Source organism: Anas acuta, chromosome 1 (genome assembly GCF_963932015.1).
Source record: "Anas acuta chromosome 1, bAnaAcu1.1, whole genome shotgun sequence".
NCBI lineage: Eukaryota > Metazoa > Chordata > Aves > Anseriformes > Anatidae > Anas > Anas acuta.
Genome location: NC_088979.1, coordinates 158,001,662 through 158,022,255, shown reverse-complemented (window position 1 = coordinate 158,022,255; position 20,594 = coordinate 158,001,662). Strand labels below are relative to the sequence as shown.

General features: G+C 45.3%; 1 protein-coding gene across 1 annotated transcript in view; it reads right to left on the bottom strand.

The window, feature by feature from the left end:
* Positions 1-699: 699 nt before the first annotated feature.
* The window catches only part of PLXNC1 (plexin C1), a 69,268-nt gene continuing 49,373 nt past the window's right edge, over positions 700-20,594 (bottom strand). The window contains exons 22-31 of the mRNA XM_068668369.1: positions 15,212-15,389; positions 14,243-14,346; positions 11,058-11,112; positions 10,183-10,214; positions 9,988-10,095; positions 8,319-8,482; positions 7,735-7,882; positions 5,747-5,887; positions 5,582-5,656; positions 700-3,875 (exon numbers count right to left, since the gene is read on the bottom strand). Coding sequence (XP_068524470.1) covers positions 3,771-3,875; positions 5,582-5,656; positions 5,747-5,887; positions 7,735-7,882; positions 8,319-8,482; positions 9,988-10,095; positions 10,183-10,214; positions 11,058-11,112; positions 14,243-14,346; positions 15,212-15,389 — 1,110 coding nt within the window. The 3' untranslated portion in view covers positions 700-3,770. The remainder of the gene's footprint in view (positions 3,876-5,581; positions 5,657-5,746; positions 5,888-7,734; positions 7,883-8,318; positions 8,483-9,987; positions 10,096-10,182; positions 10,215-11,057; positions 11,113-14,242; positions 14,347-15,211; positions 15,390-20,594) is intronic.

Sequence of the window (20,594 nt, the reverse complement as noted above, 5' to 3'; positions counted from 1 at the left end):
CGCACCGTGCACAGTGGTTGCCAAGAGCTAGCGCTCAACAGTCTCGTTTCTGCCCATGACACTGGGTATGTGTTGTTCTGAAGGGCTTCTACACGCTGTCAGGGCACGGGGAAGGGGATGGATACAAACTAGGGAAGCCTTGGAGGGTAGAAGGCGGCTAGGAACAGGAGGAAGAATGATGATTAGCCACAGGTTTTGTGGGCTCCCTTTCCCAGTTGGTCTCAGGCTCTGTTCCTAAGAGTTAATTCCTCTCCTGAAATAACAGGTACCAGGTTATCCTCATTTTTAGTTTTTTAACTTAAAAAAAACACCATTATCGTCCTCAGAGCCTTGAAGCAAATGAAGCCGTGCACTGCATCTTCAGCCTGCTGATGCTTCCCCAGGGCTGGGAGGCTGCAGGGAATCCCCCTCCATGTGCCTCCCACCCCAAGACCCCGCAGGGAGGCTGCTGCTCTGTTTCAGGCCAGCGACTCCCCACCCACGGCATCACCTGATGCTGCATCAGGCCTTTCTCTTCCTACTGCCCAACTTCAGGGGCACTGTGGTGGCCGTAAAACACGTGGCTGTGCCTCGGAGCCCCTGAGGGGCTGGAATCAGTGGTGCCTCCCAGGTGACGCCAGCCCGTGTCTTGTACAACCACAGCGTGGCTGCAAGCTCTTTGTTCTCTTAACCATATTTAAATACACGAACTAATCAAAGTAACCTTCAAAGGCATTTTATTCTAGATAAACCCATACAAACACCAACATGTATTTGTCATTTGCACTTTTTTTTTTTTTAAACCATTCATTTTAAACAACAGGTTAACTTCTGTACAACAGGAATTACTTTACACATTAGTAGCATTTGACTTCAAACTAAATGACTGCAAAATAATGCTCTGTAAGCTAGTGTTAGAAAATATGCTGTTTGCAATAGCAGTTTGCCTGTAAACATGTGAAAATAAGTTAAAGAAGTTTGCTTTCATTTCAGAGAATGCGATTAGAATTGTTGGGTTGCCATTAGGTAGCTTTAGTCACAGGTTGGTTGTTTTGTCTGTGTAACAAAGTAACAGCAAATTGCGAATGTGGAAGGTGTGCCAATGTTTTGTGTGCTGACCCAAACCTACCAAAAGAGCTACAATCACTTAATTATACTTCACATCACTTTGTGAGATCCACCTTACGGGTTACAAAGTCCCAGCATGACTTCAAATGGGTTACGAACAGAGTGAAGCTGTTTAGGAGGCTTGAATAAAAGGCAATAATCCTATTCCAGGCTGTAGGCTAAGGCTACAGGGCCTGCTTTAACACATAATCTCTAGAAATCATCAACGCTATTGTAGCAAACAAGCAGTAGTACAAATACAGAATAGGACTGATTTTTGTTTTCTCATCATAAAAACACATAGAGTGAGGTTCACAGGTTCAGACCCACGCAAACAGATTATATTTTACAGCTTTTCAAGCAGAAATTTGGGTTGTTTTTCTGCCTGTACAGAAGATTACTGTTGAACAAAACGACCACATTTCCTTCAAATGCACTTCCAGCAAACACTTGAATTGGAACTGAACTTCTGAGACATCTGTCTAACCAGAAAGAGTAAATTGCTTATGCCTGTCCTTCTGCGTTAATTACTGTGCTTTTTTTGTTTGTTTGATGCTGCTTTAAAAGTTTAGGTTAAGAATGTTAAAAATCAAAGCCCTTAAGTACAGGTAATCTAAGCTTAAGTGCTGCTCAAGCCATGGTCTGCTCCTTTAGGACAGAGAGCAAGATAGGTTAGGGTTGTTTGTTTGTTTGTTTTTTCCCCATTAAAACTAAATTTATATGATACTACATGTATATTGTGCCAGGTAGAGAACTGCTGAAAGTACTGCAACACTGTAGTGCAGCTTCCTGAACAAAGCCATACATTCCATCAAGTATAAAGTGTAAACTTAATCGCAAGTAAAAGACTTGAATTTTAAAAAGCCATCACAGTATGGACTGGTGGCTCCCCTCTCTGATATGTAAGAGGTACAAGTTGTGCAATCACATGGTAGGGAGGGGGCAGACCAGTAGGCAACGTGTTGGTTTGTTTTGTTTCGTTTCCCGTGTTAGCAGGCGGCCTCGCTGCTGCCAAACCCTGGTTAGCATTCCCTGGCGCCGGCCTTGGGCCTGGTACCAGCGTCTGGCAGCGCGTGCAACAAACCCAGCCGGCCCCCGTGTTGTGCTGCAGCCTCCGGGCTCCTCCAAGGCCACGGCTCGCAGAAATAAATGGGGGCCGTGCTCAGGCATTGCTGTCTCGGCCCAGCCCCAGCACACGCTGCCTGCCCTAAGCGTGAGCCACCTGCACCCTCTGAGGGGTGCCCCCGGCGCTGCCCAGGTGCGGCCCTCTGGGAACAGGAGGCGAGAGCTCACTGCCTCCTATGGTGGTGGCTGGTGTGCACGAGATGCCTCTTGCCAGAGCCCTGGCTCAAGTCTAAGGGTGTCTGCAGCCTTAGTGCGTGCCACCACGGCAGTCGCAGCAAAGCCTGTGGTGACCAAATGTGGGTTTGTGGTGAGGGGGGGCCGTGCTGGCGCAGCAGCAGAGCCAGCGCTGCCGCTGTTCCTCTGTGGCTTGGCACCGCGGCCACTGCACCAGCAGCAGCATGGCTGCACTCCTGTGTTTCAGCTGGGCTGACTTCAGCCACAAATGCAATCCTCCCCTTCCCCCCAGGCTCTGAAAATAGCCAAGCCTCAGAAAACAGCCCCGGCAGGACTAAGGCAGGCTGTTCCCCTCCTGCCCCCAGACCCTGGCTATACCATGTGCACATCGACCAGGGGTTACCAGAGGCCTCCTGCTCTTACACGTTGTTAACCTAACCCTCTTTTGACAAAGCTTTTGTTTGGACAATCTGGAAAATCAAACTAAACTAAACAGAACTGCTGGCATTCGGCTTGCGAGCCCCTTGCACGTGGGCAGCAGGACGGGCGCGTGGGGCTGTGCCTCATGCACCCGAATACGGGTCTGTGCCGCCGTCCTCACGGCCTGGTCTGACGCTGTGCAGCCGCACGGGGGTTTCACCTGTGAAGCTGCTCAGGAGTTTCACAGCTTTTGTAAGGGTAGAAAGGGAACTGCAAACAGGGGCTGGTGCCAGTCTGGCTCCTTTCTCCAAAAGCCTCGCCCCTGCTCAGTGGTTGGCTCCACCTTGCGATTTTTAAGCTCAGAGAAAGAAGTCCCGCCACGTGCCATTTGCACTTCAGACCTCAGGCTCACTTCTTCTGCTAAGCGAGCTTGTCCTATGTGTCACCTGGGTGCTGTTTTTTATTCAAACAGGAGCCAGCCTACATTTGTCTGGAAGGAAGGAAACGGCAGCTGACCTGTATTCTGACACCGGAGCTCATCCTCACAGCCAGGGCTGCTGAAAGGATGTGGCAAAACATCAGCTTTCTGTCTTAAAAACAGAGCTAAGCAACTTAACACGGGCAACTCTGACCTTGCAGTGTGCATTTGCACCTCCTACAAACTTGTTGTTAAGTAAGCAGAATGCTTACTGAGGCAGTATCTTTGAACAAAAAGGTACACGCTCAGGTACCTGACAGTGCCGGCCCCGCGGTGCCAGCCTCACTTTCGCTTTCTCACACTCACACTGGAGTACCTACCCCTGCACACACGTCATTCCCAAACTTGGATTGTACTTGGAATGGTCCGAGTGGAGAAGAGTGTCCAAATGTTTCAAACCCTGTACATAAAGTCAGTCAAAGCTGTTCTGGGAGCAGTAGCGCTTATTTAAAATTCCCCACAGCGAGGCTGTGAGTCAGTGCTCTGCTCAAATCCATTTGCATTTTTTCTTCTCATCAAATAAGGCTTTTACTTGCTGGAGCTGTTTCTGGACTTCTTCAAACCCCCGTTCTCGCTCGAGTTTGCTGACAATCTGTTAACAATTAGCAAAAAAAGAGAATAATTTTCTTAGTGCTTATTTGATTTGCAGTTCTTTAAAGCCCGCTTTTCTGCATTCCAGCGACTACTGGCAGAAAAATCCATCTGAATGCCCGCCTGTATGTAAACATTCTCTTCTGACTTTAACACTTTATTTTGGTAGTTTCCCTTTCAAGTCATTATGATTACAGGATTTGCAACACTTCCACAGAGGGAAGAATGACAGAGCCAAGCTGAAACCAAAACAAGCCCCACACATGTTCAGCTATTAAAGTGTGAGGCAAGGCCACTGCTCCAGTTTCACCCCGGAGCAGATTTGCAATTGATCTCTTACTTCTCTTCGTCTGCCCTCCAACCCAGGGCAATGAACCGCCTCTCCTCCTCCAGCCGACCCACTTGGCAGCGGACCAGGTGATGGGAAGGAGCACGACTGGTGTCTGAGAACTCTTTGCTGGCAGCTCTACAAAGGGACTGAGGTCTCGGCAAAAAGCGAGTGAGGTTTAGCTGCTCCTCATCAAATACCAGAGCAGGGAAGAGCAGGGGGAGGGAGGGAGGCAGGGATGTCTTTCTAAGGATGGGACAAGCGTAGCTGGTGCTACCTTCAAAAAAGCAAAAAGGGGCATTAGGATTAGAATGGATGCTGAACTCTTCTGTGTCAACAATTTTAATGAGCTTAATGAATCGCAGTCCTTCTCCAAGTATTACTCTCAAATTCTTTTAAGAGGCAAAGATTTGATGCTGGAGCCGTATAGTTCAAGATGTTAGAGATCAGAAGCATCAAGCCAGCTAACAGGTGACTGAGAGCTGGCTGATTATAGCGAGCGCTGACGCTGTGCTGTCGGGGATGAAAGAGAAGAAGGTCCCGTTGCTGGGAGACCCAGCCAGCCTGCTGCAAGCCGTAACCAGGCCCCCAGGCTGCACACGCGGCCGGCTCTCATCTGCATCCCCGCGGGCACACGCAGCCGCTGTTAAGGCTGCCGAGCATCACGGCATGCAGAATCCGCCAGGGTAAAGCGGAGGGCAGGGATTGTCTCACAAAGCAGGTTAGAGGCAGCCTGTGACTAACTGCATCCAGGTGAGAGAAGGCCTCTTCTGTTGGCAATCACGGGGACTGGAATCTAGAGCTTTTTCACTGGACTCTAGAGCTTCTTTTCGTTAAGGGGAAGTACTGGAGCAGAGGATGAGAGAGCCGCGATGGGAAAGGAGCACTTGTCTTACTGCAAGGCCACTTGTGCCCTGCTGAGGGGTTTGTGCTGACTGTTACATCGAGATCCCTGGTGCTACGGTCTAATCAGTTTTCTGAATCTGCAGGGAAAAAGAGGGCAAGCACAGGAGTTGTGACAGGCATTAACAGATATACTGCAACCTGAGATGTGTTGACTACACAGGAACTTCCCCAAAACTGCAGGGAGTTTCATTTCTATCGCCTGTGCAAATGCCAGTGGCAAGAGCGAGGGCGCATCACGCACCCTCGGCCTGTGAGCCCTGCTAGGGTGGGGACTCGGGCAGCCCCGTGGCCGCGCTGCTCGGCCCTACGCAGCTCGGGGGCGGCGCAGCCTCGGCACAGGACTGCCGGCTGCCTCTGGAGTGGGCACCCAGGAAGTCACAGCACGGCCCCCGGTCCGTCTGCCAAGCCGGCTTTCATCCTGCGATGGCAAGTGGCTGTCGGGGGGAAGCAGCAGGAACTGCAGATGTGCTTACCTCATCATAATACTTCACTATGTATTTGTAGATTTCAATCAAGGCCACTTCCTCATTAAATTCATTTTCATGTTTCTAAAACAGAAAACAGCTCTGGTCAGACGGTTCTCCTTTTTTAAAAAAAGTAATGGGAAGGCAAATGAAGTTCCCACTTTTCGACCACACCTTAGATTCCTGAGTTAGAAATTCGTCAACCTCTGAAGTGGTCAGCTGGGGCAGATCCCTGATGGCTTTGTAGTATGCTTTCACCTCCTTCTTGTAGAGCGGAATGTCCTTAGCGTAGAGGAGTTTATTTGTTGGTGCTTCCTTAAAAGAAAATATTTGAAGCCTTGTCAATTTTTGCAGCACAGATTTCCTGAGGTTCCACCTGCTCATAGTTAATTGTGTCTAATTGTGTCTCTGTGTGACTCATTTCTCTTTGCAGTGGTTACAGGCAAGGAATCAAGGTTATGAGAGAAAGACGAACAGCCTTCAGTAACAGCGCACTGTGCTTCATGACAGTTGCCATGTGATTATTTCCAGTGGCATCGGGAGTGCTGAAGATCTGTCCCTTAGACAAACTTCTCTTTCTAACTTCCTCCCCACCCCTCTCTGGACCTGAAAGACTGTGAAAGCTGAAGCAAAGGGCTTGAGCTATTTACATACAGGATACAGCAGAGCTGGGGAAAGTTCCCCTCGGGTCACATAGCGGAGAGCCCTGCAAGACACTGTGCTGGCAGAGGTTCCCCTAAAACACTTTGGTCCCTACTATTCCCCCCTCCCAGGGCTTTAGCAGTGTGGGGGGCTGACTGCCAGGCATACACAGCCAAAGGGATTTTTTTTCCCCCCAGGGCTTCAGCAACCCAGGTCAATACCGACTGACCAGGCAGCTTTTGGCTGCTGAGGAAAAAAAATGCTGCTGTTTGTGGCAGGAGCTAAAGCCCCACCTGGAAACCATGTTTTCAAAATGTAAAAGTGGGGGCCGGTAGTTTCCTGTGACTGCTTTTAGTTTTAAATTCTGGGGAATAAATGACACGAGCATGTGATACATTGTCACTCCTGTTTCCACTATGTGATAAAGGGTTCAAAGTATCTTTGTTTTCTAAGCGGCTAAAGAATGTTTTAAGATGAAGGGCTAAAAATCATGGCAGTAAATACATTTCACTAACATCTAACAGGACGGGAACTGTGTTACAAAGCATCACATTTCAGCATCCCTTCCTTTTCCCAGTGGCTAAGGGGAGCTGCTGTACCAATACTACTTCACAATCCAGGTTGACACATCCGTGTCTACTTCACAAGTGCAGAAGCTTAACAGACCATGCTCATTTGCAGGTTTTCATCAAACAACTGATGTGATTAGTTTTAATTCATGACACTTCACTCTTGAAGCAAGATAAACAAGCACGTTATTTGTTATTTACCTTTAGCAGAAGAGCAGTTGCTTCAGACCACATCGGATATTACTCCATTTTTCTATATAAAATTTTAGACCGAAAAATCTCTAGCCTTTTTTTTCTTGGTACCATGAGCCTGAACACATACCGCCTGCTCTGGTCCAAGGAAAATGAGTATATCCTCAGGAAAAATTAATTATTTCTGATCCCCAGGGTTCTGGATATTGTACTAAAGAACTTCTGAATTTAAGATTTCTGTACCTGTTCCTCCGGCAAATAATTTTGGATATAAAAAGGGTGTAGCTAATATAGATTAAAGGAATTTTTTAAAACTTAGAGCTCTTTCAAGAATTCATACAGATCCCAGTAGCTTACTACTTTTGTCTTCTGCACATCTGTGTCTGGCAGGCAAAGTCTGTACTACTTACTAAATAATGATAATACTGTTAAGACCTCTGCTTGAAAACTGTTAAAAACTTAATTAAAATTTTACAGTTTCCACCTTCTTCCACACGTTCTATACACTGAACAGAAACTAACTGCAGAAAAGACAAGCAGTAGTTAATTATAAATACAACATTTTAGTAGGTGTTCCTGTCTACTCCAACAGACTCTTTAAAGTCTTTTGAGACGGAGCAACAAGGAATGGAAGCCCAACTTAATGAGGCCACTGTCAGTTTTGTCCTCAGCTTCAGCAGATCCAGGGCTCCATCCCCCAAATCAGTTGGAAAAGTGATTGTTTGAGAAGTTAGCAAAAGACATGAAGGGCAGCATTACCTTCCCCATCGTCTGTTCTGCTAGAGAAAAGGCATCCATGAAAGCTTGTGCGATTACAGACAGGCAGCCATCTATATGTGAAGTCTTCTTAATATCAAAGACAAACTGGGGATTCTTCAGGATGTTCACCCAGAAGCGCAGAGGAAGACTAGACAGGGAAAGAACAAACATATTTAAAATTAACCACTGAGGCCGCACAACTGCTTTAGAATAGCAGTTTAATTGCACTGTGCTCATGAAAAGAAGCACATTTTGTGCTGCTTATTCATGTTAGAAGAGAGGTCACAGAACAAAGGCTACGGAGCACACACATCAGTCGCTCACCCCTCCATCTTCAAACAGCGCTCTCAACCTGCAGGCACTTCTTTCTGAACCTGAAGTCAGTGTGCAGACTCCAAAGTCCTGGAGTGGTTTTTATCAGTACCTAATCGATCTACTAAAATTGTGGGGGCCCACAGGGCCAAACCACACCTTCACCCTGACATAACAAAATCTGATTCTTCTGATCACAGGCGACCTGCTCCATCTCTGCAACTACACTTTTGCAGACTGCGTGCACTCCTGTGCCCATCACACGGATGTACCTGTTGGTTTTCCAGATGTGAACCACATCGGGGTCAGTGATTTTTTTGCTCTCAGCCTGGGCATCCAGAAAGTCAAAAAAGTACTTGATGGCAACAGGTGCTTTATTGTTGGGTAAACTCCAAATGCTTCTGAAGAGATTTTCGACAACTGAATGAATGGCAACCTGAAAAGTAAAGAAAATGAGCAATGCCACTGTCACACAAGAAAAGAACAGTATTTTTTGTCTCGGAGAGCCGAATCTGCTCCGGGGAACCACACACACAAACTGCAATACGCTTGTGGCAGAAATCTAGGCCACAGGCTACTGGAAACACGACAGTCAGTAACAAAATTGAAACTGCAAACACACCATAACGAGCTGCTTTCACATATCACTTCCATGATGCTGACCAGAGAATTGTGAGAAACGTTGTGACAAATTGTATGTGAAGGGAATCAGTTGCTAAGTTTCCCGAATGGAAGACATCAGCTCTCCAGACACTGAAGAAGGATTTAATGAGAAGGATTTAAGTGTATCGCACGGCCTTGATGTGTTACTGTCCGTTTCATTGTGTCTGTGTGCATGTCTATGTGGTAGGGAGAGGCAAAGAGATTTAATGCCATTTCCTTCAGTGCCCGGCTCATCACAGGCAGAATTTCACAGCGCTGTTGTTCAGAGCACTCTCTTACTTTGGAGAAAGATGATTCATTTAAAGCCCTCTGAAGGACTGCTTCCTAAGAGGCTGATCTTTTCTTCGGTACTTCAGACTTCCACTGTAAGATTTTAATGGTTTTTCCCCGGCAATTCCTGAGGGCTTATGGTAGTTTCCATGGCTAATGAGAAGTGACCAGTCTTCACTCTCACTTTGAGTAGTGTCCCAAATTACTTCAGAAGCTATCAACAATCTCATTAAATAATGACTGATAGATTTTTAAATGCAAGAAGGTCATAATCATCATCCCTTCAGGCGTCTTGCATTGCACAGCTCTCAGTGTTGTGCACTGATTAATACTGTAAGTAATACGCTGCTGCAAAGAGTTTTATATCCCATCTGAGTCAGTCAGAAACCAGATGACATTACTGGAGGGAGTGAGCACGGCTTATTCCAAAGTAATGGGTACTGTATAAATTAGCTAACTGTATTACAAATGCTAAGGGCCTTGTTTTTAAAATTCATTGTTATTTGGAGACATCATTTGAGACCCTAAAAGATTATTTGATTTCATGGGCAGTATTTGCTGAAACTCAGGCCTTGGGAGCTTTCCCTTTAAGCTGGGAAAACTCCACCAGAAAGCAAGGAAAAAAGGAAAATGTTGACTGAGAGCTGTTCCTACAGAAGGGACTGTTTTTCCTCTGTGGAGCCCAGTGGCAAAACTCATTTCTATAACCCCAATAACTACATTTTTTATTTAACCTTAAAAAAAAAAAAAAAGTTGTGCTTACTGGGGAGATGGAGACTGAATAATGGAGTATTGTAAACCTTGAGCATTAGAAAACCTGAAACGTGGTCATCTTTGCAAATGGTTATAAATTGTAGTCAGCAGGGTGACTTTCATAAGTTTTTTATTTAACATTTGATGTACATACAGAAAGCTTGCATAATTTCTGCTTAAAATTCTGTTTCCATTGTGCCAAATTAGCCAAGCCTGACACCAGCCCTCCCTGCAGAAAAGACCTTCACAGCTCACCTTGGTTGACAGGAGCTTTGTCAGATACATTTCTTTCACTTTGAATTTCTGCTTTCCTTTGTGGCCCGCTCCTTTCACGTCTTTGTTGGCTTCAGAGTCTGGTAAAATCTGTCAGCAAAGAGATTAGAGGTGACACAGACACAAATACAGGCCAGCATTAAATCTACCGCGCAACAGTGTGCGGACTGAACTCACCAGATGACAGTGCTCGTCGGAGTAGTCCACACCTAAACAGCAGGAAGCAAACAGGCATTAGCAACACACACAGCCACGAGCCTGCAAACCGTGCTGTGCACCACGGCGTGCGTCAGGATGCTGAGCGAGCAGCCTCGCTGTCACACTTTCTTGCCCGTGGTTTGGGGGAAAGTCTCAGAAATGCAGAGGCCCCAGGTCCCCTCCCTGTGTGCCAACCTGGATGGCTGATGGTTGTCATCTGCTGCTGGGTGAGGCGGGTGCAAATCACAGCTCCTCCGAGGGGAGGACAACGGGCAGCAGAGGGGATGGCCGCCTGCTTTGGGTCTGTTAAGGGCACTCTGCAGGCGGGCAGAGGTCAGGCTTGAGAGCTGGCTGGGAACAGACAGCCTTGCTCTTGCCATGGGCGAGGGCAGCGCCACCCGTGACTCGTGCCCCGGGGCCACATCTCTCCTGGCTGCAGATGTCTGCTCTGACGGTGAGGTGAATCACTCGCCGGGAGCTGCTTCTCCCCTGGGGCTGATGCACAGCAAGGGTGCTGGAGCAGGGCACGTTTCCTGTGCCGATCTTATCAGTCAGCACTTTCTGTCATCTTCCCTGCCCTCTTTTCCTGCCTGCGAGTTTGCACCTTGAATCACTCAGTAGCCGAGGGCTGCAAGTCCTCCTGTCCTTTCCTTCACCTTCTTCCCTCCTAGGCCTGCTGTGCCTGCCAGAGGCGCAGAGCCAGGGTAAGGTGGCTCTCCATTTGGCTCTGTTATACTGAAGTGCCAATTTTGCTGCCCTCCTGTTGCCCAAGATACAACTGGCCACAGCTCACTTCTCTGCATCCCCAGCCCACTCTCCACACAAGATTAAATAGAGCGCAGTTTCTTTGTTACCTGGTCGAGTGTTTGTCTTCTTTTTAAAGACTTTTATGGTTGCTCCATTTGAAATCTGAAAGCAAAACCGAAGATATCTTGCTGAAATAGGTCATGGTTAGGGTCTAACCGAGTTCCCCTAAGAGCTATTTTCAAACCTCAGTTCCCAAAGTGACCAAAATATTTATGACCCATGGACTGTAAGGTCAAAATCCATACCTAGTTACCTTGTGATTTCTAGGAAAAATCTTCCCCCTCCTTGCCTGAATTTATAGTGCTGCCAGGATAGAAACCATTATCTTTGAAAGAAAGAGGCAAGTCATGCTTTTATTGTCAAAGGAAAGTCCAAAACAGCTCCTGCTGAGAGCTACACCACTGCTCTGCCGTCACACATTGGGTTTTGCCAAGTGCTAGTATACTTCCCTCTATAATTACAAAAACAACTGGCCAGTTCTAGGAAGGGATGTCTGCCAAAATAATTTAAGTATTTTTTAAACCTTGGCAGCCAGCCCAGTGTTAGAAACCAGTTTAAACACTAAGATACTCTATCAAACGCTGTGTCTTTGTGCCAAAGAAATCTGCTCTTGGAAAGTAAATCCCATGTATTTTATAAGCCTTATATTTTGCAGGGTTTCCATTTATCACACAGAGTCTCAGAGCTCTTCCAGATAGCACAGAGCACTTTAAAACCCAGCAGCAAGTGCGGATATGTTCTAAGGCTATCTCGTGGTGTGACACAAGCACTCAGAGAGACTAAGAGTCCTCCTGCTCCTCCCTGAAGACAGGTGAACAGGATCTGTCTGTTCCTAGTGTGTGAAGCTTGGGAATTGAGATCTGTGACTGGACAACAGATCTAAAAGTGTGTCTCTAGCTCACTTCTTACATGGGAAATAAGATTGCTTTTTTGTTGTCGTCGGCTTTTTTGTTGAGACTTGTGGTTACTCTCAAGTAAACAATGGTGCAGACCTCATAAATAATCATAACGATATCCCTATTAAGAGCACAGACTTAGAGCAAAAGGAGCATAAAGAGACACACGAAGGTCTTAAGAAGGGTGTAGTGATTTCTCTCCCTTCAGAAACAACACACAAAAAGCAAACATCCCCTATTTGTACATCTTTAGAATTACTGTAGGAATTAAGTCTGTTTTTTCAAGAGTAGTTGATGAGCCTGGCACCTTTACAACGCAGCCCTCATGCTTGACTATCTTAAAAAGACATGATGGTACTTCCCAGTTCCAGATACTTGGTTAGTTTTGAGTGCTTAAGGCAGGCAAGCAAAAAGAAAAAATCAGGCTTGCCACAAAACTCTAGGTCCTGTTGAAATGTAAGCTGGAGATCCTCAGGCAATGTTACTAAGCTCACACTGTGTACGCAGGTTTCCTTTTCTTGCTCTGCTTGATAACTAGACAGCTTTACATTCCTTTTTGCATTACAATGCATACAAGAAAATAAACTGGATATGCTAATTGCTGATACCTGCCACCAAGCCGCTGCCTAAAACGCCTCTGAGCTTCTGCCTAAAATCTACAGCTTTGTCAAGGTCAAAAAAAAAGGACTAAAATATCTACCAGATACCCAGCACGCTTTCCATAAGGCAGCTGCTAAGCTATAATTAGTATAGTTACAGCTTTGCAAAAACAACCGAACCTCCTATCTAGCTTGCATCTGCCTGCAGAAACCACAGATGAAAACAAGGTCTGGGACAAAGATACCCAGGGATGGCGGTGACCAAGTGGAGCAGACTCATCTGCCACGAGGTGTGGCAGCCACAAGCCTTAGCGCGCCACGAGCTCAGAAGTGCAGAGAGCTGCCACGGGGAGTTAAGGAGCACCTGTCCTGTAACAGGGCTGGCAGTGTCGGTACCATCACATTAGACAGAAGTTCGGGTACCTAATCAGATTCAAATCTATGATGACCTTTGCTGCACAGACACTGATTGCAACACTGCAATGTCCTAATTTGTACAAAATCTTTACTGAGTGGAGGGAAGTTCCACGCTATACAGATATGATTCAAGAGAGGCACAGAGGAGACTGTATTTAGAACACTGGACTGGGACTGGGGACATCTGGGTTCACCTCTGCCTCCCTACAATGTAAGGAGGGCAACAACCTCCCACAGAAATCTGTAAAGTGGCTCCAAAGGGGCTTGCTTCATCCCTGAGCAGCCTTGTGCTCTCAGGCTGCCACAGTCCTGCTAGGAGTCCTTGCTCCTGTCTGTGGATGGCGCTCTACTTGCTCATGCAGGCAGCAGCTCAATCAGGGCTTCTCAGCACCATGCTACATTGCAGGACACAGACCTACGCTTAGCAGCAAAACTTTCAAATAAATAAAAATTGAGTTTGTGCCAAGAGCCAGACTTTCAACTTCAACGTGCATGAAAGCATGAAGAAAGCTCACTAAAAGCGCTCAGCACACTAACTCCATTTCCAGCATCTATCTGTAAGCATCAAAATGTGAGCTACCGTATCACCTGAGGCCAGTTGTCTCCTGTACATCTTATCCCAGCTTCTTGTCCTCTATTTTGGCTAGCTTCAGTGGAAATTCCTTACACAGGCAACGCTTGCTATGATTTTGCAGCGTGCTATTCCTGAAAGGGCTCTGCCACTAGATATGGCACTGCATGGAGCTGCAATGATGGGGAGAGAATTGCAGCTTTGGAAAGGACTGGTTTGCAATTGGAAGTGGATGGGCAAAAATAGAGTATAAATGGTGACAGTAGATAGAAGCAGAAAGAGACAAAAAGAGAAGGAGTGATGCAGAAGGTTTCAAGAGAATGAAGATCAAACTTAGCCTAGTCGTTGTTTTATTTTGGCTCTTAATGATCTTTCACAAAAGTTCAGAGAAGAAAATACACGGTAGGATAAGGTGCACAATTCTTCATGGCATGACAAAAACTCAGCACCATAGACTAGAAGAGGCTTAAGGTAGTGTCCGTAACTGGAAATCTGATGATCTGTTAACTGAATGACTGCCTGAAGTAAGAGTTTCTCTGCAAGAAACCCTGCATCAAGCAAACCTCTCTGAAGAGTAACAGAAAATGTGACTCACTGGCAAGAAAGTTGTGTCATATTTGTTTCCTTCTGTTGATGATGCTCAGCTGTATCTTCATGATTTTGATCAATCATGCTATTTCTGTGCAGTCAGCATTTAGGAGCTGGGAAGGAACTGCTTCTCAACTCATCGGTATGGTTTTCATGCTTACCTCATAATGGCCGATGGTATTTAGCTTCCTTATTCCATCTTCCAACACCTCTGAGGTACCATCAATGTCTAACAATTCTCTCTGCTGCTCCTCAGATACAAGTTCTGCAGTACAACAGCAACAAAAAAAATTACACCTCAACCATATTCTCACTGTACAGATGCTTGTAAAACACCACCTAATTATTTTAGTACCAGTGGCTCCCAACTGAGCTTTGTTTTCTCTCTGTCCCTGTGCAAGTTCACACAAGAGTGGTATTGCAATCCCACACACAGATTCCTCTTCTGGGGTGACAGCCTGGATGGCTTCCTGGAAGCTACTGGCCCTTCATTTTGTGTTGGTCAAGACAGCGTCTTCAGAGGTGCTTTCACCTAACGATGCTATTTGTTCACACAAGTGTGCCCTGGCATTATGGTCATACATAGAACAAAGATGCACAAGGAAATGTGTTTGCTGATAACTGCATGCTGAACTCCTTGCAGAAGCAAAGCAGATGTAGTTTAAAGCCATTACTCCTTGTTCCATCACCACACTCCCTGACACAGAGTGTCTCCCCAGCTCTCCTGTAGGCCCCTTTAGGCACTGGCAGGCCGCTGTCAGGTCTCCCCGGCGCCTTCTCAACAACCCCAACTCCCTCAGCCTGTCCCCCCAGGAGAGGTGCTCCAGCCCTCTGATCAGCCTCGTGGCCCTCCTCTGGACTCGCTCTCACAGCTCCATGTCCTTGTGCTGGGGGCCCAGAGCTGAGTGCAGGGCTCCAGGTGGGGTCTCACAAGAGCAGCGCAGAGGCGGACAATCACCTCCCTTGCCATGCTGGCCTTGCTGCTTTTGCTTTAGCCCAAGGTACGGCTGGCTTTCTGGGCTGCAAATGCTCATTGCCGGCTCATGTTGAGCCTCTCATCAACCAACACCCCCAGGTCCTTAGCCTCTGTTGGTGAAGCCTTTGAAAATATAACACGGTAACACACTTACCAAGACCAATTTCATCCATCTGAAGACCGTAGAGAAAGCCATTCTTATTCAGGAAAGCCTGAAGGCTCTTCTCCTTGGTTTGGCCTATGGTGTCACAGTCCAGCACATTCACTTGAATGGTCTGACAGGCATCTCCACTCTCATTTTCCGGGATTTTTTCAAAGATCACATTCAGTGTCTGGGGTAGAAACACATGTTATTCTGACTTACAGGGAATACCTGGCATAGAAAACCTCCTGACAGCAAACCTGACAAATTTACAACTTATTCATTATTAAAGCTATTTCAAATAAAGATTATTTGAAGGAACTAAATGAAGCATTTAGAACTCCTTGTGTCTGAAGAATCAAAGACATGTATTTCCAAAAACGCATCTTGCATTTTGCTTTTGTGCTAACCTACTTCAGTGAATTACAGCAAAGACAGTAGACCAGAAAAAATACTGTTCTAAAAAAAGCAGATCTTTTTTTTTGAAATGAATGCCTTAAAACTATAACTGACTAGAGATCTGATAAGGTTGCTAAGTAAGTCTCGTGGTAAACATGACTGACTTCAAGCAGAGAGGAAGCAATGTTAAAATATATATTTACACCAGCAGATTATGCTGAGTACCTTGTATCATACCAAAAAATACACCTCCCTTGGAAATGTCAGTGTCCGACTGCATACAGCCATGTCCCCAGGGGCAGGAGAGCCAGGGCCTACCGCAGGAGCAGGGGAAAAGGAAAGCATGTTGCAGGAGACACAACCCAAAGCTCTGGTCCAGATCCACACAGAAAAGAGTGATTTACCCTACGTAGTGTTACTCCAGGTCATACTCCAACACGGCCTGTCTAGGTACCCCTGCCCTTCAGCTCAGAGCAGCTCTTGGCTGGGAAACAACTCATCTGCCAGGCTGCAGACACACAAGGTAAGTATGGGCCAGAGGAAGGTGCCAATGAGACTGGGTGAGCATCTCTGGGGAACCTTTTTAGTCAGGTTGTATTTCTGGGCAGATCAGGCAGAACCTTTGCTTCCGAAAGGCAGGGAAAAAAAGGATGAGCACAGGATAGCTAGTGCAGGGTGATAAGAGAAATCTTTTCTAGTGCCGCAGCCTGCTTCCCCCTGCTTCCCTGTTCACTACACCAACGAAGACGTTCTGCTGGAGATGTCTGGGGACAGAATTAAAGTAAGAGTTGTAGGTGCCTGCATGGGAAAATCTACTTACTTGACTCATTCTGGCTGTTGGACACTTCTGGTACAAAAATTATCTCTTGACTAAAATGTGAGGACTATAGGTATGACTCAGTAAAGGAATGATTGTTAAAAGAGGAAGCAACGAAAAATGTTTATTTTTTTTTCATGCTGTCATGTGAAGGAAAGAACTTCTGTCCAGGTTGCTCCAGGGACATACTTTCTCTCTTCTTAGAAAAATGAATAATTAATATTAGCTGTAAAGTGCTATTTTCTGCTCTACTAGCCAGCAAGAGTGGAAATTCCCACTCACTGATGGTACGAAAAGGAGTCCAATAAGACATTAATTAACTTTACTGTTTCTATAGAACAAAAGAAATATTAAAAGCAGGGTTGCAAATCTATGAAGATCAGGATTCAATGAAGACTAGGACATACCTGAAGTAACTGACAATAACTTAATCGGGACATGGAGAGGCTTAATTGTGACGAAAATGAGCTGACCAAAAGGACAGACAGAATGGAGGAGAATGAGATGTGGGAGTGGTGGCTGCAGAAGGAGAAGCAGACTGGATGCCCTGCCTCAGGTTAGGATTTCATGCAGAAAATTAGTAAAAAATGTATTGGCATAGGAACAAGGGAGTCATGCTTGGTTAGGCCCACAGACCAACTGAACAGACAACAGTCCTGTCCTTGACTTTGACTGCCCTGAGGTCATGGCCTTGTAGGATAAAAATGTGGACAGGGACTAACTGTATTTTGTCTTTGGGAAGCTCTCCTCTACATCTGAATCAGTCTTTGTCAACTGATCTTTCTGCTCACTCTGTAACTGATGTTGATTTGCCTTTACATCCTTTGAAACATCCCTTCCTTTAGTCAATCCTTTCATCCTAACCTTGTTCCTACATTGCAATATTCACGTTCCTGCTTCTCCTTCTTTTTTTTTTTTTTCCTTTTGGACTGTCAAGAGAAACTGTTCTTTACTCTTCTGAATCTCCTTTTCAGCACATGCTCTCACACAGATCGCACGTAGAAGTGCAGCCTCTTCACTTATTAGCATGCGAGAGTCCTCCCAGCCCCACTCAACTCACTGCAGTGACTGGACTGCAAAAAGAGAAATGTAGTCCTTTAGGTAGGTGGAATATAAGTCATTTACAGGCTCCTTAATCTAAAGTATCCATAATGTGAGGACAATGATACTTTATGACTCAAAGAAGTGGTCAGATGGGAAGAAATATTTGAACACATAAAAAAGTCTCTAAAACAGGAGAGCCAGGCGGTTTTGCTGATACGATTTCCTGCAGAAGTTAATCTTAAGAAATGAAGCAATTGATGAGGAGCTAAGAAAGCCAGTTATTATTATGTCTTCTCTCTGTAGCTGAAGTTTTCATAAATCAGATTCAACCTGTCTGACAGCACAACCCCTGGCTTTAGAAACCATTAATCAGAAACTGACAGTCGCAATCACTGCATTTAGACACAAAGTGCAGAACAGGAAAAAGAATCAGAAATGACCGTACAATTATGAAAGCCTTTTATGATTAGCTGTGAAGGTCAGAAAACACTAAGAGAAATAGCAGGCGGACACATGGAAGTCATGAGGAAACCTTGTAAGGCCCTTTCCTAAGCTTGCTAACTTTGTAAAGGAAACCAACCAAACAACCAAAAAAAGCCAGTTAGCTTAAGGAAAGACTCAGGAAGAAATTATAGGACATCTGGTGCAACATAGCAATATCTAGAGTTGAGATTTTGTGCACTAGAAATTAGTGGTTAGCAAGACAAAGTCACAGTGCTCTTCAGCAAAGACTCAACGCAGTTTGCAAGAATTGTTAAGGGCTATTTCAGGAGAACAAAGCAAGCATCTGGAACTACTTGTATGGGAGCTAGCTTGGAACCTAACTAAAACACAGGGGGGAAACAAACAAACAAACAAAACCCAACATTTTTCACTCATGCTGTGACAGTAATAATGACATTTGAAGACAATGTTTACAGATGATTTTTCAGATTTGTAGCTTTCCTGAAAATGAATCTCAAACAAGGAATTTTTCTGTAAAGCTCTTAATAAACATAGCAAATAACAAATTAGATGTGGTTTAATAAGGGAATGCATTATACCTTTTTTATTAGATGTAAAGAAAATTCATCTCAGAAATTCAAGGGCTCTTATTCATTACCCTGTTCTCTGTTCAGCTTTGCATCTGAACAGCATACATTTCCATTTATCAGACAGTCTAACAGAACATGAAAACCTTTTGATCAGTGAAAGAGATTTGTGTAAAGGAGACAGCACCATCATGTACAGACGATACTGCCTTAAACCTACGTCCTTGTATCCCAGACCATGAAATACAGCAAACAAGAATAATCAGATTGATTGTATGATCCTTCCACAGCAGCCAAAAGGTTATAGAAAAGCCAAGAAATTGGCACAGAAAATGTTACGGGAGTTAAATTTGGGCTAGATGGGCACTGTGCTACAGTACGGTATTCGATCCGTATCTAACTCGGAAGGCTCTTCTGTAGACAACAGCTGCACTGCTGACTTCCTAGCAAGGGCTGCTGTGTCCCTTCCTGTGATGAAAATCCCCATGTGTCACATGCCTTTAATAGTTTCCTTATCTCTCACAAGTATGACCAATAATACCACATCCATGGTGTCTCAGTAGGAAATTGGGTTCTCTCTCTCTGCTTTGCTCCCTGACATCCCTCCCACTCTTTTAACACCCTTCTTTTAACTAGTGAAGCAGTTCAACACTTTAAACAACCTTTTACCACACAGCTTCGCTTCACTTTCGATAAAAGACTCATCTGAATGGGTGAATTAGATTGTTTCTTCCCACCCAAAAATGCAAACTTATTTCAGCACATAGAATTCAACAGCCCAAATCTCTTTTTAATATTAAGTAGTGACCATTCAAGAGAAGTTTGTAGCTCTTAAATGCCCAAGCATGAAGTCTACCGTATGAACAGGTCCTCCCCTGATTTCCCACAGGAGAGATTCCACCAAGAATTTCTCCTAGACTGGGTCCACACTGTGTAGCTTTTCTATTTTAAAAAAAATAACAAACAACATTTCAGTCAAATGTTAACACTCAGCTGGACAGCGTTTTTTCATTAGTCATTGAGCAAATTGTCTACCGAGAGGTGCAGCCGCTTGTTTGCTTGTGAGAGAGCAGACTTGCCTCCTCAGCCTCTGAAAGGCTCTGTGACACATCCAAGTCTCTTTAAAGGCAGTTTTATTTCTCAATACTCAAATATAAGCACAGCATGAAACCACACAGCTCCCCAGCTCACAGTGGACCAACGCTTTTAAAAGCATCCTTCTTTCAATTCCTCCGCTTGAGTATTGACTGCAGAAGCCCAGCCCTATTCAATATCTGACCCTTTCCAGCAGAGAGTGGTAACAGTAGGGGGTTGGCTGATCCCAAGGTCTGTGGCCTTTTTAAAAGAGGCACACAGCCCAGCTCTAATGTAATTCAAAACTAATGCACTTCTTAGTTTTCTCTCTGTTTTTTTTTTTTTTTCCTCATTACAAATGGCCTGAATTTTAGAAAATCTCTCCTGTCCTTCTTTATGCACACCCAGCACTTCTTCCTTCTCCTGCCCAAGGGCCTAAGTGATGTGTTTAGGAGAAGACTCTCCCTGATTTTCAGGAGCCTGGCTGTATCCTGCTTTTATTGGTTTGGAATGGAAGTCTCATTCCTGAAAGGATTTGCATCTCCAGTGCCCACACCCTTGTTTGTGCCCTGCCACTGATTTCAGAATTCAACCCTGTACTAGATGCCTCCCTGCATCTTCAAGTGTCTACATACCTCAAAACTCTGGACACTATCTGTCTGCAGACATGCTGCAGTAACTTCCTAACACCCACTTTTGGGTTGCTTTGTATGCTGTGCTCTGGACAAGCATGCTTTAGCATACCACTATGGTGGGCCTTTGAAAAGCGCTAAATAAACCCCTTACAAAAGACTGCAAGACTTGGAATACTATGGCAGTGACCAAATGTGCAAACACAGCTCAGAATTTATTTGATGCAGAAAACAACAACAACAAAAAATGCAATCTTTTAGGCAGAGATTTGCTTTCAAAGAAAGGAGAAAAAGATGCTCGGTTCCCTGTCTGTACACTCACAGCTCCTGTATGTCACTGCAGTGCATGTGAAATGGTGTTAGTGACAGAAGAAAAGCTGACTTCTTCTGCATCTTGC